Below are 15,000 nucleotides of genomic sequence, written 5' to 3'. Positions count from 1 at the left end.
ATGTCAGCCTGGGGGAAGGTACGCAAAGGTAATGTTTAGCATCACCTCTCTCAAGGCTGTGTGTGTGTGTGTGTGTGTGTGTGTGTGTGTGTGTGTGTGTGTGTGTGTGTGTGTGTGTGTGTGTGTGTGTGTGTGTGTGTGTGTGTGATGTGAGTACACACCATCATTTATCGCTTCTCTTCCCACTTCTTGTTCTTCGTCTTCTTTCTGTCTCCGTGTACCAATCTTTACCATCATATTAAATATGCAAAACACACACACACACACACACACAGACGCACAATAAAGAGGACGACAGAGAAAGAAACAAAGAGAGAGAGAGAGAGAGAGAGAGAGAGAGAGAGAGAGAGAGAGAGAGAGAGAGAGAGAGAGAGAGAGAGAGAGAGAGAACAGGTAGTAAGGACAAAAGATATTCCTGCTGGAACAACAAAAGGAGATTACAATCAGTTTTAACCTACTGACACAGAGGGTAAACACAACTGTTATTGTTTGTATTGTTCTGAGAAGGGCAATACAACCCAGAAACAACAACAGCAAAAAATAAAGCGAAAAATAACGTAAATAAAATGACAAAATGCTTAGTGAAGGGGAAAAGAGAAGAGAAACAAGGGGAGGAAGGAGGGGGAGGGATCTGCCGAGATGAAACACAGAGGTCAAAGGTCAAGTCAGGTCAGGACTGGTTCACCTAAGTGCCTCTCTCAATCTAAGAGGTAATTATGTGCGTAAGTGATAATTATGAAAGAATATAACTGTAAACTGTTGTCTAGTTACAAAATTATTATTAATATTATTATTAGTAGTAGTAGTAATAGTAGTACTGATTAATTTTTGTTACTATTATTTATATTATTAATTATTTATTATTATTATTATTATTATTATTATTATTATTATTATTATTATTATTAATAGTAGCAGTAGTAGTACTTATCTTACTGACATTATTATTATTATTGTTATTATTATTATTATTATTATTATTATTATTATTATTAACCCAGCGGAGCACCTGCTTCCCATTTTCTATGACCTGACAAAAATACAGACCACATGTGGAGTGTCTCACGGCCATCTGGTTTTTCTGTGACCTGAGGCTCTAGATCCAAGGAGGGAGTGTAGAACAGGTCAGTCTGGGGTGAAACCTGTGTGTGCTCACCTCTCAGTGGCTGCATGAGTCAATCCTCGGCTCCTGGCCCACTGCCTCTTTTAAAGCGGACGGGAGATCAAGCCTGCACAACTCCCAGCCATCCCCACACGGGTTTATCGCTTTGGAAAGGAATGATCTTTTCGCAATAGATCACAATATTACGCAGCTTCGTTATAAGCTATTACAAATCTTTTTCGAATAAACGGTATAGTCTTGGGTTTACAGATTTCCGAATAAACGAGATTTTATTTTGAGAATGACCCGTTTTCTTTTTTAATATTATTTCGAATCTTTCGAAGATTCGCCGGTATTCTCCCCCGACCCGGGCCTTTTCCAAGTGGTGGCCCGGCCTTGGCTCCCTCTCTAGGGAGTGTGAGACCTAAGTCTCCCATGGGAGGAGGCACAAGTACCTCCTCATCTTTGGGACCAACTGTCCCCAGGCCTAGCCACAAGCTAGGCCTCTCTGGTCTACCATTTCCCCTCAAGGACGGTTCCTTGATGTTGGTGAGGGGCTCTTGATTTAGGGAATTGGATCTGTGCTTCAGTTCCCCGAATTAAGCCTGAATGCCTTCCACATCCCCCCAGGTGCTGTATAATCCTCCGGGTTTAGCGCTTCCCCCTTGATTATAATAATAATAATAATAATCTGGTCTGCCATCCCCGCTCCAAGGGGGCTAATGGGAATGGCAGTCTTGTGAGCTAAAAGCTCGGGCTCAGGCACCTACCCTACCCTAGAAGGGCTGGGCATGGTGGCACCTACCCTACCCTAGAAGGGCTGGGCATGGTGGCACCTACCCTACCCTAGAAGGGCTGGGCATGGTGGCACCTACCCTACCCTAGAAGGGCTGGGCATGGTGGCACCCACCCTACCCTAGAAGGGCTGGGCATGGTGACACCTATCCTACCCTAGAAGAGCTGGGCATGGTGGCACCTACCCTACCCCAGAAGGGCTGCGCATGGTGGCACCTACCCTACCTTAGAAGAGCTGGGCATGGTGGCACCTACCCTACCCTAGAAGGGCTGGGCATGGTGGCACCTACCCTACCCTAGAAGAGCTGGGCATGGTGGCACCTACCCTACCCTAGAAGGGCTGGGCATGGTGGCACCTACCCTACCCTAGAAGGGCTGGGCATGGTGGCACCTACCCTACCCTAGAAGGGCTGGGCATGGTGGCACCTACTCTACCCTAGAAGGGCTGGGCATGGTGGCACCTACCCTACCCTAGAAGGGCTGGGCATGGTGGCACCTACCCTACCCTAGAAGGGCTGGGCATGGTGTCGATCTCTTCTTGTTGATTTTATGTTTAAATTAACTTAAATGTAACTTCTGTAATAAGTTGAATTAAACGTAATAATATAAACGTATAGCAATGTTATATTTAAAAAGAGAGAAATAAGAAAAATAAAAACGATTATATATTTTAGCATCGACACCATGCCCAGCCCTTCTAGGGTAGGGTAGGTGCCACCATGCCCAGCCCTTCTAGGGTAGGGTAGGTGCCACCATGCCCAGCCCTTCTAGGGTAGGGTAAGTGCCACCATGCCCAGCCCTTCTAGGGTAGGGTAGGTGCCACCATGCCCAGCCCTTCTAGGGTAGGGTAGGTGACACCATGCCCAGCCCTTCTAGGGTAGGGTAGGTGCCACCATGCCCAGCCCTTCTAGGGTAGGGTAGGTGCCTGAGCCCGAGCTTTTAGCTCACAAGACTGCCATTCCCATTAGCCCCCTTGGAGCGGGGATGGTAGACCACATAGGCCTAGCTTCTCCCTACGAGCCCCGTGAGGGTGGGAAATGTGGCTAGGCCTGGGGACAGTTGGTCCCAAAGATGAGGGGGTACTTGTACCTCCTCCCATGGAAGACTTAGGTCTCAGACACTCCCTAGAGAGGGAGCCAAGGCCGGGCCACCACTTGGAAAAGGCCCGGGCCGGGAGAATACCGGCGAATCTTTAATAATAATAAGTTATAACAATTAATAGCAGGATTGCTATATAAATTAATAGACAAAGAGATCAATAGACAACACAGGCTACATCCACTTTCGAAAATTTCCTTGTCGTCTGTCTGGCTAATGTATCAATATCTCTTTCCAGGTTACTACGCTGATACGGAGACCCGGTGTCAAGTGTTCCACATCTGCCTCTTCGACACCAGCACCAAGGTCCTGTGTCCCAACGGCACCATCTTCAGCCAGGAACACTTCACCTGCCGCTGGTGGAACATGGTCGACTGCTCTACTGCGGAGTCATTCTACGACAAGAACGCTGAGATAGGCATAGTTCCCCCTGAGAGTCCCTATCAGGTTACAGGTAGACCGGCCTCTGGCGCTTCATCTTTCTTGGTTCCCAGTGTTGTACCGGGTCCTGGACCTACAGTTCAGTTTGATACCCCAATTTCTAAGCTACCTCCAATCTCAAGACCCCGACCAACAATCCCAAAACCCCGACCGCCAACCCATGATGTAGTACGCCCACCACTAGGTGTACCACCATCAGGTCCACCACTAAGTCCACGCCCGAGCCCACCACTAGGTGTACCACCATCAGGTCCACCACTAAGTCCACGCCCAAGCCCACCATTAGGTGTACCACCATCAAGTCCACCACTAAGTCCACGCCCAAGCCCACCATTAGGTGTACCACCATCAAGTCCACCACTAAGTCCACGCCCAAGCCCACCACTAGGTTTACCACCATCAGGTCCACCACTAAGGCCACGCCCGAGCCCATCACTAAGTGTACCACCATCAGGTCCACCACTAAGGCCACGCCCGAGCCCATCACTAGGTGTACCACCATCAGGTCCACCACTAAGTCCACGCCCAAGCCCACCACTAGGTGTACCACCATCAGGTCCACCACTAAGTCCACGCCCGAGCCCACCACTAGGTGTACCACCATCAGGTCCATCACTAAGTCCACGCCCCAAACCCAGTCCAGGTACCCACCCACGCCCCCGACCAACACCACAAGTATTCCCTGGGTACACCATCGCCACACCTGCAGCGCCATCTGGCCTCTACACTCTTCCGTGATTTCTGAGGCTTACACAACTCCTAGCACCACAGGAACGACGCCATGGACTCGGAACGACACAGACGTAAACAACGACGAAGTGGAGCACCACAGCAGGTCTCGTGGTGACCCCCTCCTTCAGATGACCAGCCAACGACAGGAAATTCCTCAAACTCTTAACTAACCACCGGAGTCCTGCTAACTAACGACAAGAGTCCCTACTATTCTGCACCTAACGACAGAGTTCCTATTAAATGAGAGGAGCTCTATAGGAGGCTAACTACCTCCAATTACTGTACAGATATGTACCATAAGAAATGTAAAAAAAAATTACTTACAAATATATGTATAGATATATCGAAAGTTAAACTAGCCTTCAACCTCGACGTTTAATATATATATATATATATATATATATATATATATATATATATATATATATATATATCTATATATATATATATATATATATATGCAAGAACAACCACATATAATTAGAGAAAATATTTGATCATCCTTTCGGTATTTTTTAATGTCATCATCAGATCCAGTAAGATACAAACTAACAAATTATCTAACAATAATCTAAATTAACTTTACCGGTTTTGATGCGCAAAAAAATTATTAATATGTCATAAGCAAATGTAAACAAAGTGAGATACAGAGGAGTTTGGATTTCTCATTGTTTATACACAGAGACGTGTATCTATCAGTAAACATATACTGTATCAGTAAACATATACTGTGTTACTATTATTGAACTCCACCTCCTGTAACGTAACGCAATATGGAGTACAATAGCTGTAACGTAACATGAAGTACAATTGCTATTAACGATAGAGACAGTCTATCGGACATTACTGAACCACGGTCCTGGCAGTAGCAGACTCAGAGGTATACCAATAAACCGGCACAACTGTCACCTTCCTTGTAGTCAACAGGCCTTAAACGCCAATAATTAATGTGTTATTACAAGAATTCCCGCATTATACAAGTTTGATTTAAGGAAGTGCAGCTCTCCACCATCACTTTAGTTCTTACTCGAGGCTGAAGAGGAAGCAAGATCTGTCAGCACACGTCTGAAGGACCGGGGTTCAATCCCAGCACAGGTGAAGACGTTAGGTATATTTCTTTACACCTGTTGCACTTGTTCACCTAGCAGTAAGTAGGTACCTGGGTGTTAGTCGATGGTCATGAGTGCCATCATGTACCAGACGACCACAACTGAGTTCAGCCACAATTACTTGACTCCCACGGATTACTAACTCTGGATTAACCAAATGAATAGACTTTTTCTTCGTCTACATCTTCCTCTCCGTCAATTATTATGTCACAGGAGGTGAAATACAATAATATCAACTATTATACCCTAGACGTGAGTTTATAACGATCTAGGGAATATACCTAGACACAAAACTCCCAGTCATTATATATTATTCCTTGTATTTAATATACCGTATATTCTTACCAGCTTTATTTAATAACATGAATCAATGAAGATAGTCGCATAATGTGCTCTATCAAACTTTTATATCAAAAGCAACCCATCTATTTGTGGTTATTCTTGCATATATATATATATATATATATATATATATATATATATATATATATATATATATATATATATATATATATATATATATATATATATATATACTACTCTCGACTCCTGACGACAAGTTATACGATACCATAATTACCAAACTCCTAAAATATTAAAAAATCTAAATCGAATTTGAATGATATATATATATATATATATATATATATATATATATATATATATATATATATATATATATATATATATATATATATATATATCACTCGGGTAATATAAGGGTGACTGAGATAGATACAAGGGTCTGATTGGATTGTGTACAGCCTGGTTGAGCCCATATGTTGTAAACTTAGCATTAATAAACACAAATGAATAATAAAATAAAAAAAACATTTTATTGGTACCTTGTACAAGCTTTCAACTGAGCTGATGTAGGTAACAGCTCTTAGCTTGTCAATAAAGTTAGGAATCCTTAACCTGTAAATAGCTTGTCAATAAAGCTAGGGATCCTTAAGTCGGTCACTGATACAGATGAGGGTCCAGAATGCTACCTCAGGGTACACTTAAGATTTTATTCGGGTTTTTAAGCTCGGGGGGTTAATCACGCAAGAAAACCCAGGTTAGTCAGTGCGTCATCGAGGGACTGTCTTATTTCCAGTGGGGGTCCTCAGGCTTGTCCCCCAGGATGCCACCCACACCAGTCGACTAACATTCAGGTACCTACTTGCTTGCTAGGTGAACGGGACAACAGGTGTAAGGAAACAAGCCCAATGTTTTCACCTTTCCCAAGGATCGAACCACGGACACAGCGCAGTGTCGTAGAGGCCATGACTGCATGCTGTTTGCTGATTATTACTGAGGTATGACAAACAATACATATCCGAGACCATAGTAGTTAAACTTGGATATGAGAGAATTGTGGACAACGGGATCAAAAGACTCACGATTTCATTTTATAAGTAAGTTTATTCAGGCATACATAAATACAGTTACATAGATTATCATACATATCAGCATATGTGTAGATAACCCAGAAACCCCCCCCCCCCTCCCCCAAAAAAAAAAAAAAGTCAGTGACTTATTTCCATTGGAGTCCTTGTGATAATTATTATATTTAAAAGTTAAAAACAGGAACATATCTTAACTATGTAAAAGCCATTATCGGCACTTGATGCTGGAATTACCCTCCCTTTCCTTGGATCAGACCTGACAGCCTCCCATCCCCCAAGCTACATATGACCCATACATCACTTGGGGTCATACTTAAATTCAAAATCTTTAACTCAAATACTTTTTATAATAACATTACATTTACATGCACGTCAGAATGTAGACAGAATTTACAGAAGAATATTTTTTTCAACGCGTATATAACTGCACTCAGCGTGACTAGGATTTTTTACTGGTAACACCCGCAGTATATAATAATTATCCTCGGTAATTTATACATGTTACTATTTAAGGCAAATGTAACCATCCAAAAGTCAAACTGTCCCTAAATAAACTTAATTATTCTAATGCCTTAAAGCATTGTAATTTTTTTACCCGTCAAATATTATAGTTAGAAAACAAACTGTCTATCACCTGCTATTAACTGCACTTTATAGTGTATTTATTAAGGTATATATCTCACAGTATATACAGTGTATGAGAACCTCAACTAGGTTCGGGCACAAAGCTCAAAATAGGTTAGTTAACCATGCAGAATATTAAACAGAGACTCTCGTTTTCTTCTATTGTTTTGATATTGCTAGTGAGAAAACGTTGTTTTCTTCTGTTTAGGTGCATACAGCTCATGGTTTCACTTTCCACCTGTCATATATAAGACAGCTGCCCATGTGTTATCACCTATTATTGCCACTTTGTTTAATAAATCTCTTGAAACCCAAATTTTCTTAAATGTATATAAACTTGCGCGAGTTACCCAAGTCTTTAAAGGTGGAGACCCAGTTGATATTAATAACTACAGACCAATCTCTAACTTGACTTTATTATGAAAAACTCTTAAAAGATAATGAATAAACGAATATATGCAATTATCCTTATACAAAATATTCTTAGCACTTGCCAGTTTGACTTCAGGATAAAACCATGGATTAAACCTTTCTGATCTACCAGAATGGAAAGGAGTTAGAAGTTAATTGGGGAAGCCAGACTGTGAAGTGTGATGTGAAGGGGAGTGTGTTTGAAGGGGTTAATTGTAAGGGTTTTGTGAAGTTAAGGGAAAAGTGAGCAGTGAAGAGGTTTTTGAAGAGGAAATTTTACTAGTAATTCAGTGTGATTGCTAAAGCAGATACTAAGTGTACTAGGGACTGGAAAAGAGAAATAAATATTATTGTATATGAGTAAAAGAGCGAAGAGTGAAAATGGCAGGCATTAGAGGGGTACAGGCTGCCATAATTATATTTATATTTCTTCTTCAATTCCATGAAGAAAGAAATCAGTCATGGGGGTTGGAAAAGGTGAATGGAGTAACAGCGCCCTGGACAGTAAAAGCCCAACAGTTGCCATCCTACCAGAAAAGTAAACCTCACTATCGCCGCAAGGTATGGCAACACCGCATACCTAAACAAAAACAATGGCACACAGCTCTTGCAGAGGAAAAACAGACAGATAAATGACGGCAATAATGACGGTCTAGTAGCTAGGGATGATAACCTTAACTCCATAGGTAATGCATACATAGGTCAATGTGAGACAATACAGCCATTATTATCTCAAACACTACCAAACAGATGTATACACTGTACTAAAGTACGCATGAAAAACAGAAAAGGCACCTTATGTAAAATGTGTAAGGGGTGGGTGCATGTTGGATGTATGTACAATTATAACAACGGTGCCAGAATTCATTTTGTGTGTAACAAATGCACTTTGGCACAGTTACCCTTTAGCAGTGATGACATTGATTTACCAAATTTTAATACAAATGACCCATTGCCATATATTGATGATTATGATTGTTTTATGAAAACAGGCCTTCACTTTATTCATGTCAATGCAAGATCACTTCTTCCTAAATTGGCAGAGATTAGGATTCTAGCTAACAAAATTAGGGCGGCAGTTATAACCATCTCTGAATCTTGGTTGGATGATACGGTGACTGACGACGAGGTCAAAATAGATGGTTTCAATATAAAACGCTTAGATAGGAACAGAAAGGGTGGTGGAGTATGTGCCTACATTAGAAATGACTTAGCTTACAACCCAAGACCTGATTTAAATAACAATAAACTGGAGATTCTATGGTTTGAAGTGCTGCTTCCTAAGACCAAACCCATCTTAGTAGGAACTAGTTACCGCCCTCCTACCCAGGACCAGTTCTTAGAAGACTTTTCCAGAGTCTTGTCCGGAGTTGAAAACAATTGCGAGACAATAATACTGGGCGACTTCAATATCTGTTTTCAGCAGCAAAATAACGGGCTATGCAAAAGGTATAAGCAAATTCTAGGATTAAATAGTTACACTCAACTTATTAATACTCCAACCCGGATCACACAGTTCTCAGCCACCCTAATTGACCACATACTTTGTAACCGCTCTGAGAACATTAGTCAGTCAGGCGTCATTACCACAGGTCTTAGTGATCATTTCATCATTTACTGCACCAGGAAAATAACTAGGGATAGGATAGGCCTACACAGGACAATAAAAATGAGGTCAACTAGAAACTACAGTAAAGAAACACTGGTAAATAGGCTACACAATTGTGACTGGACAGAGATAACAAGTTGCACGGACGTAAACGATGCCTGGGAAAAATTCAAAACAATGTTCACTACCATCCTTGATAATATTGCACCAGTTAAAGAGGTTAGGATTAAACGAAGAACTGAACCCTGGATGAATACTGAGATATTAGATAATATGAAATTCAGAGACCAGCTGCTAAAAAGATTTAAAGCAAACAGACAGGATATTGCAGCACTAAATGAATTCCAAAGGGTGAGGAACAGAGTACAGAGACTTATAAAAGGAGCAAAGGCAAAGCACTACTGCTCAAAAATTGAAGAGTATAAGCATAACCCCAGAAAGCTCTGGCATCAACTAAAACAGTTGGGGTATAGCCATAAGCCAGTAGATAGGTCTAACATAGTACTCACTATCGATAATGAGGTATGCCACGAAACATCTAAGGTGGCAAATTGCTTTAATTCATACTACACATCTGTTGCATCAACACTAGTAAGTAAACTACCAGCTGCATCAAATACCTTTAACACAGACTCTGATAAGTTTCAAACATACTATACCAATAAAGGGGTAACCCCAAACAGTTGTCAACTAGTAAGTGTATCTCATGACTTTATTCAAAAAGAACTAAGCAGGTTAAACCCAACTAAGAGCACAGGCCCTGATAACATCCCGTCTAAGTTCCTAAAAGATGGTGCTTCTGAACTGTCAATCCCTATTGCTCACATAATAAATCTATCAATCACCACTAATACAGTACCGGAGGGGTTCAAGGAGGCCAGAGTTACTCCTATCTTTAAGAAAAATAGTAGGTCTGATGTAAGCAACTATAGGCCTGTTAGTATACTCAGTATATCTAAAATTCTAGAGAGGGCGGTGTATTCTCAAGTAGTTAAGTACCTTAATGACAACAACATTCTCCATAGCTATCAATCGGGCTTTAGAAGATCCTACTCAACCGACACCTCCCTTATTAATCTGATGGATTACCTGAGAACTGAAATGTCAAAGGGGAACCTCATAGGCATGGTAACCTTAGACCTGCAAAAGGCCTTCGATACTGTCAACCACAATATATTATGTAATAAACTTCAAACTATCGGTATAGGTTCTGTAGACTGGTTTAAGTCCTACCTTAGCAATAGGAGACAAATAGTCAAAATCAACAAAACAGAATCAGAACCCCTGCCGATAACATGTGGAGTTCCCCAAGGTAGTATTCTGGGTCCCTTATTATTCTTATGTTATGTCAATGATATGCCTATCAGTGTCAAGTGCAAACTCCTACTGTATGCAGATGACAGTGCTCTGTTAGTGTCAGGTAAAGACCCACAAGATATTGCTAATGTTTTAACACTGGAACTGGAGTCCTGCAGCAAATGGTTAGTAGACAACAAACTATCATTACACCTAGGGAAAACTGAAGCCATTCTCTTTGGCACGAAACATAAACTGAGAAGGGTAAATAATTTTAATGTTCAATGTAATGGGGAGCCCATCACTTTGGTTTCATCAGTAAAATATTTGGGAATCCCCTTTGACCCAAGCATGTCAGGAGAATTGATAGGGAACAGTGTAGTAAAGAAAGCGAATGCCAGACTGAAGTTCCTGTATAGACAAGCACAGTGTCTACCTACTGAGGCTCGCAGGACTCTATGTCTAGCCCTTATACAATGCCATATGGATTACGCTTGCTCTTCTTGGTACTCTGCCTTGACAAAAAAACTGAAAGATAGACTGCAAATCACCCAGAACAAAATCGTAAGATTCATCCTGGGGCTGGGACCAAGAGAACATGTAGGCCAGGATGAATTACAGCAGTTGGATATGCTGAATGTTGAAGACAGAGTAAAACAACTGAAGCTAAATCATGTTTATAAAATTGCTCACAAGCAATGTCCAGAATATCTTGCCGTCAATTTTGTCAAGGCTGGGAACCAAAGCAATCATAGAACTAGGGGGAGAGAGCACAACTTTGTAGTACCCACAGTCAGTGGCCAGGCTTCAAACACCTTTTATTGTACAGCAATAAAGGAATGGAACAGACTACCCGCACATGTCAAAGCCAGTCATAGCGCGAACCAGTTCAAGAAGAGTGCCAAAAGGTGTCTGATGACTGTAGCTACAGAAAGGGAGGGGAATGATTTTCTATTTTTTAGCTAACATACGTGTAAATTTTACCTTATTCCTTGTAATGACACTCGTATTGTAGATAGTCTTAATGACCTTGGTGTCGCAGATAGTCTTTTTAGTAGGATAATAAGATGTTATCTTCATTGTAGAACAATAAGAAAATATTATAACCTTTATACTATAATAATAAGGTAAAAGGACCCCAATGGAAATAAGTCACTCTGTCTGACTTTTTTGGGTTATCCTAGGTTCTCTACACATATGCTGCTATATATGATAATTCTATGTAACTGTATTTGTGTATACCTGAATAAACTTACTTACTTACTTACTTACTTACTTATTTACACTACGTATGGTAATTGTACTTACATGTACCTGTGCCTGGATAAACCTATTATACAAATGCCCTCAATAATACAGTCAACTATGAGTTCGTAAATATTTCTACCTGGATGGCCACCAACAAACTTACTTTCAATATTGGCAAGACATAATTATATTTGTTGGAAAATTCTTAGGTATACACTTAATGGAAATAAGTCACTCTGTCTGACTTTTTTGGGTTATCCTAGGTTCTCTACACATGTGCTGCTATGTATGATAATCTATGTAACTGTATTTGTGTATACCTGAATAAACTTACTACCTAAAATTCAACACTCGCATCCAACACATATCTAAGAAAGCTGCAAAACCTCTGGGCATTCTATCCAAAATACGCTACTGTGTTCCTTAAGCCACATTATTCACTATTACTAATGGTATTTGTGCTTGAGAATCTACAACAACAAACCACCTAAAACCTACCCATCTAAAATCAGCTATTACAATAATATCCCAATCAAGTTTCGGACAACACCCTCCCCTAGTACCTGGAGTTTACCTGGAGAGAGCTCCGGGGGTCAACGCCCCCGCGGCCCGGTCTGTGATCAGGCCTCATGGTGGATCAGAGTCTGATCAACCAGGTTGTTACTGTTGGCTGCACGCAATCCAACGTACGAGCCACAGCCCGGCTTACAAAATATTTGCACCTACTACTGTGCATTCTATACATAGGACATTTAGCACGAACTTCAAATCCAAAGTTCCAAGTCTTCCTGGAGAGCTGCAATAGAACACACAAACAACCTATCTAAGAACTCCATGAAAATAGAGAGCGCTAAAACCTTAATCTGCCACTACTGAAAGCACCTTTTTCTAAATTTTCAGTCTCTTCCACTGTATGGCAGATACTTACAATGAATACCACCCAGAGCACTAGGGTAAGTGGGTACCCTGTAGCGCAGTGGTCAGCGCGGTCGGCTCACAACCGAATGGTCCTGGGTTCGAATCCCAGGCAGGGCGAGACACTTGGGCAAGTCTCCTTACACCCATTGCCTCTGTCACCTAGCAGTGAATAGGTACCTGGGTGTTAGTCGACTGTTGTGGGTCGCATCCTGGGGGAATGATTGAGTGCTCTGCATCCTACGAATAAGCGCACAAATGTGTCCCAATTAATAAACCGTCAAGGCACGACGCATGAGCCCACGAAGGCCATCGTCATGAGAATCTCATGATTCGACGTGCGAGCCGAAAAGGCCCCGTCAAAGATGTGTTCAAAAAAGACGTGCGAAAAGGTCCCGTCAAAGATGTGTTCAAAAAAGACGTGCGAAAAGGTCCCGTCAAAGACGTGTGAAAGCCCATGGATGTGTTGGATATGTGGGCCACCGTCAGCTTCCCCTCAGCCTAATGTCGGTGGGACGAAGCTGGGCTTCAATTGCGCCTGGTGGGGCATCACTTAATCATTTTCCTGATTTATTTATTCTTCGACTGGACTGGAATGTTTAATGTTTGCACACTAAAATCGTCGCAAATATTTTAAAAGTATTTTGGTAGCGCAAGCCCATTAACCAAACCAAAACCAATAATAATATCTATTTACTACAAGTACATGTACAATGTATACAGACCATAGCTGACATCAATGACATATTACTATATACAAATCCACTTATGCTGAGCCATTTCCCGCAAATTAGGTCAGTTTTGTCCCAGGATGCGACCCACACCAGTCCACTAACACCCAGGTACCAGGTTAGTTTTAGTTTAATATGTTTATTATGCACCCCATACCCATCCTGTGGGCGGTAGTCAAAAGATTACAGAGGTACATAATTGGTCCAGGGACTGGACTCCAAAGTTTTGATAGCTGAGCAAGTTACAGAGGTAATGAACTCACAATTTACAAAGGTAATGAACTCACAATTTACAAAGGTAATGAACTCACAATTTACAAAGGTAATGAACTCCAGGTAAGTCTGGTCACAATCATGACAAGTTACAAAGGTATTTACAGATTACAGAGGTACGTAATGGGTCCAGGGACTGGGCCCCCAAGGTTTTGATAGCTGAACTAGGTACAAAGGTAATGAGCTCACAAGTTACAAAGGTAATGAATTCTGTAGAATGGTTACTTACGTTTATACTTTGGCTACAATCATGAACAAATTATAGAGTAATGAGCAATTCACACTTCCACACCCGGTCACAACTGTAATGAGTTATTGGTGCAAATATTGATTGTTGAGTCACACACACACACACACACACACACACACACACACACACACACACACACACACACACACACACACACACACACACACACACACACACACACACACACACACACTTTAGTTTAATATCTTTATGCACCCCATACCCATCCTGTGGGCGGTAGTCAAAAGATTACAAAGGTACATAATGGGTCCAGTGACTGGACCCCAAAGTTATGATAGCTGAACTAGTTACAAAGGTAATGAACTCCAGGTAGATCTGGTCACTAATCATGGCAAGTTACAGAGGTAATGAATCAGCTTCACTCCTATACATGGTTACAGTCATGAACAAATTACAAAGTAATGAACCACTGATACGTCCACACCTGGTCACAATTGTAATGAGTTATAAATACAAATATTAAGTGGATCATACACCCACACTAGCGCGCGCGCACACATACACACACGAGGGCGCACGCACGGACATGTGCACACGAGCGTACAAATATATGCATACACACAAGGACGCACACCCACACACACACACACCCACACACACACACACCAACACCCACACACACACACCCTCACACACACCCACACACACCCTCACACACACCCACACACACACACCCACACACACACACACCCACACACGCACACACACCCACACACGCACACACACACCCACACACGCACACACACACACACACACACACGCACACACACACACCCACACACACCCACACACACACACACCAACACCCACACACACACACCCTCACACACACCCACACACACACCCTCACACACACCCACACACACACACCCACACACACACACACACACCCACACACACACACACTCACACACACACCCACACACGCACACACACACACACACACGCACACAC

At 41.9% G+C, this 15,000-nt stretch overlaps 1 protein-coding gene and 1 non-coding gene across 2 annotated transcripts in view; both read left to right on the top strand.

The window, feature by feature from the left end:
• Positions 1-7,245, top strand: part of LOC128702249 (uncharacterized) — a 41,296-nt gene extending 34,051 nt beyond the window's left edge. The window contains exon 4 of the mRNA XM_053796420.2: positions 3,234-7,245. Within this exon, the coding sequence (XP_053652395.2) occupies positions 3,234-4,174 (941 nt within the window). The 3' untranslated portion in view covers positions 4,175-7,245. The remainder of the gene's footprint in view (positions 1-3,233) is intronic.
• Positions 7,246-12,818: 5,573 nt separating this feature from the next.
• TRNAV-CAC (transfer RNA valine (anticodon CAC)) lies at positions 12,819-12,893 on the top strand. The gene has a single exon. It is a non-coding gene; the product is annotated as a tRNA-Val (tRNA).
• The last annotated feature ends 2,107 nt before the right edge of the window (positions 12,894-15,000 follow it).

This window comes from Cherax quadricarinatus, chromosome 83 (assembly GCF_038502225.1).
Source record: "Cherax quadricarinatus isolate ZL_2023a chromosome 83, ASM3850222v1, whole genome shotgun sequence".
NCBI lineage: Eukaryota > Metazoa > Arthropoda > Malacostraca > Decapoda > Parastacidae > Cherax > Cherax quadricarinatus.
The sequence above is the reverse complement of the archived record's forward strand: the minus strand, read 5'-3'. Positions and strand labels throughout refer to the sequence as shown.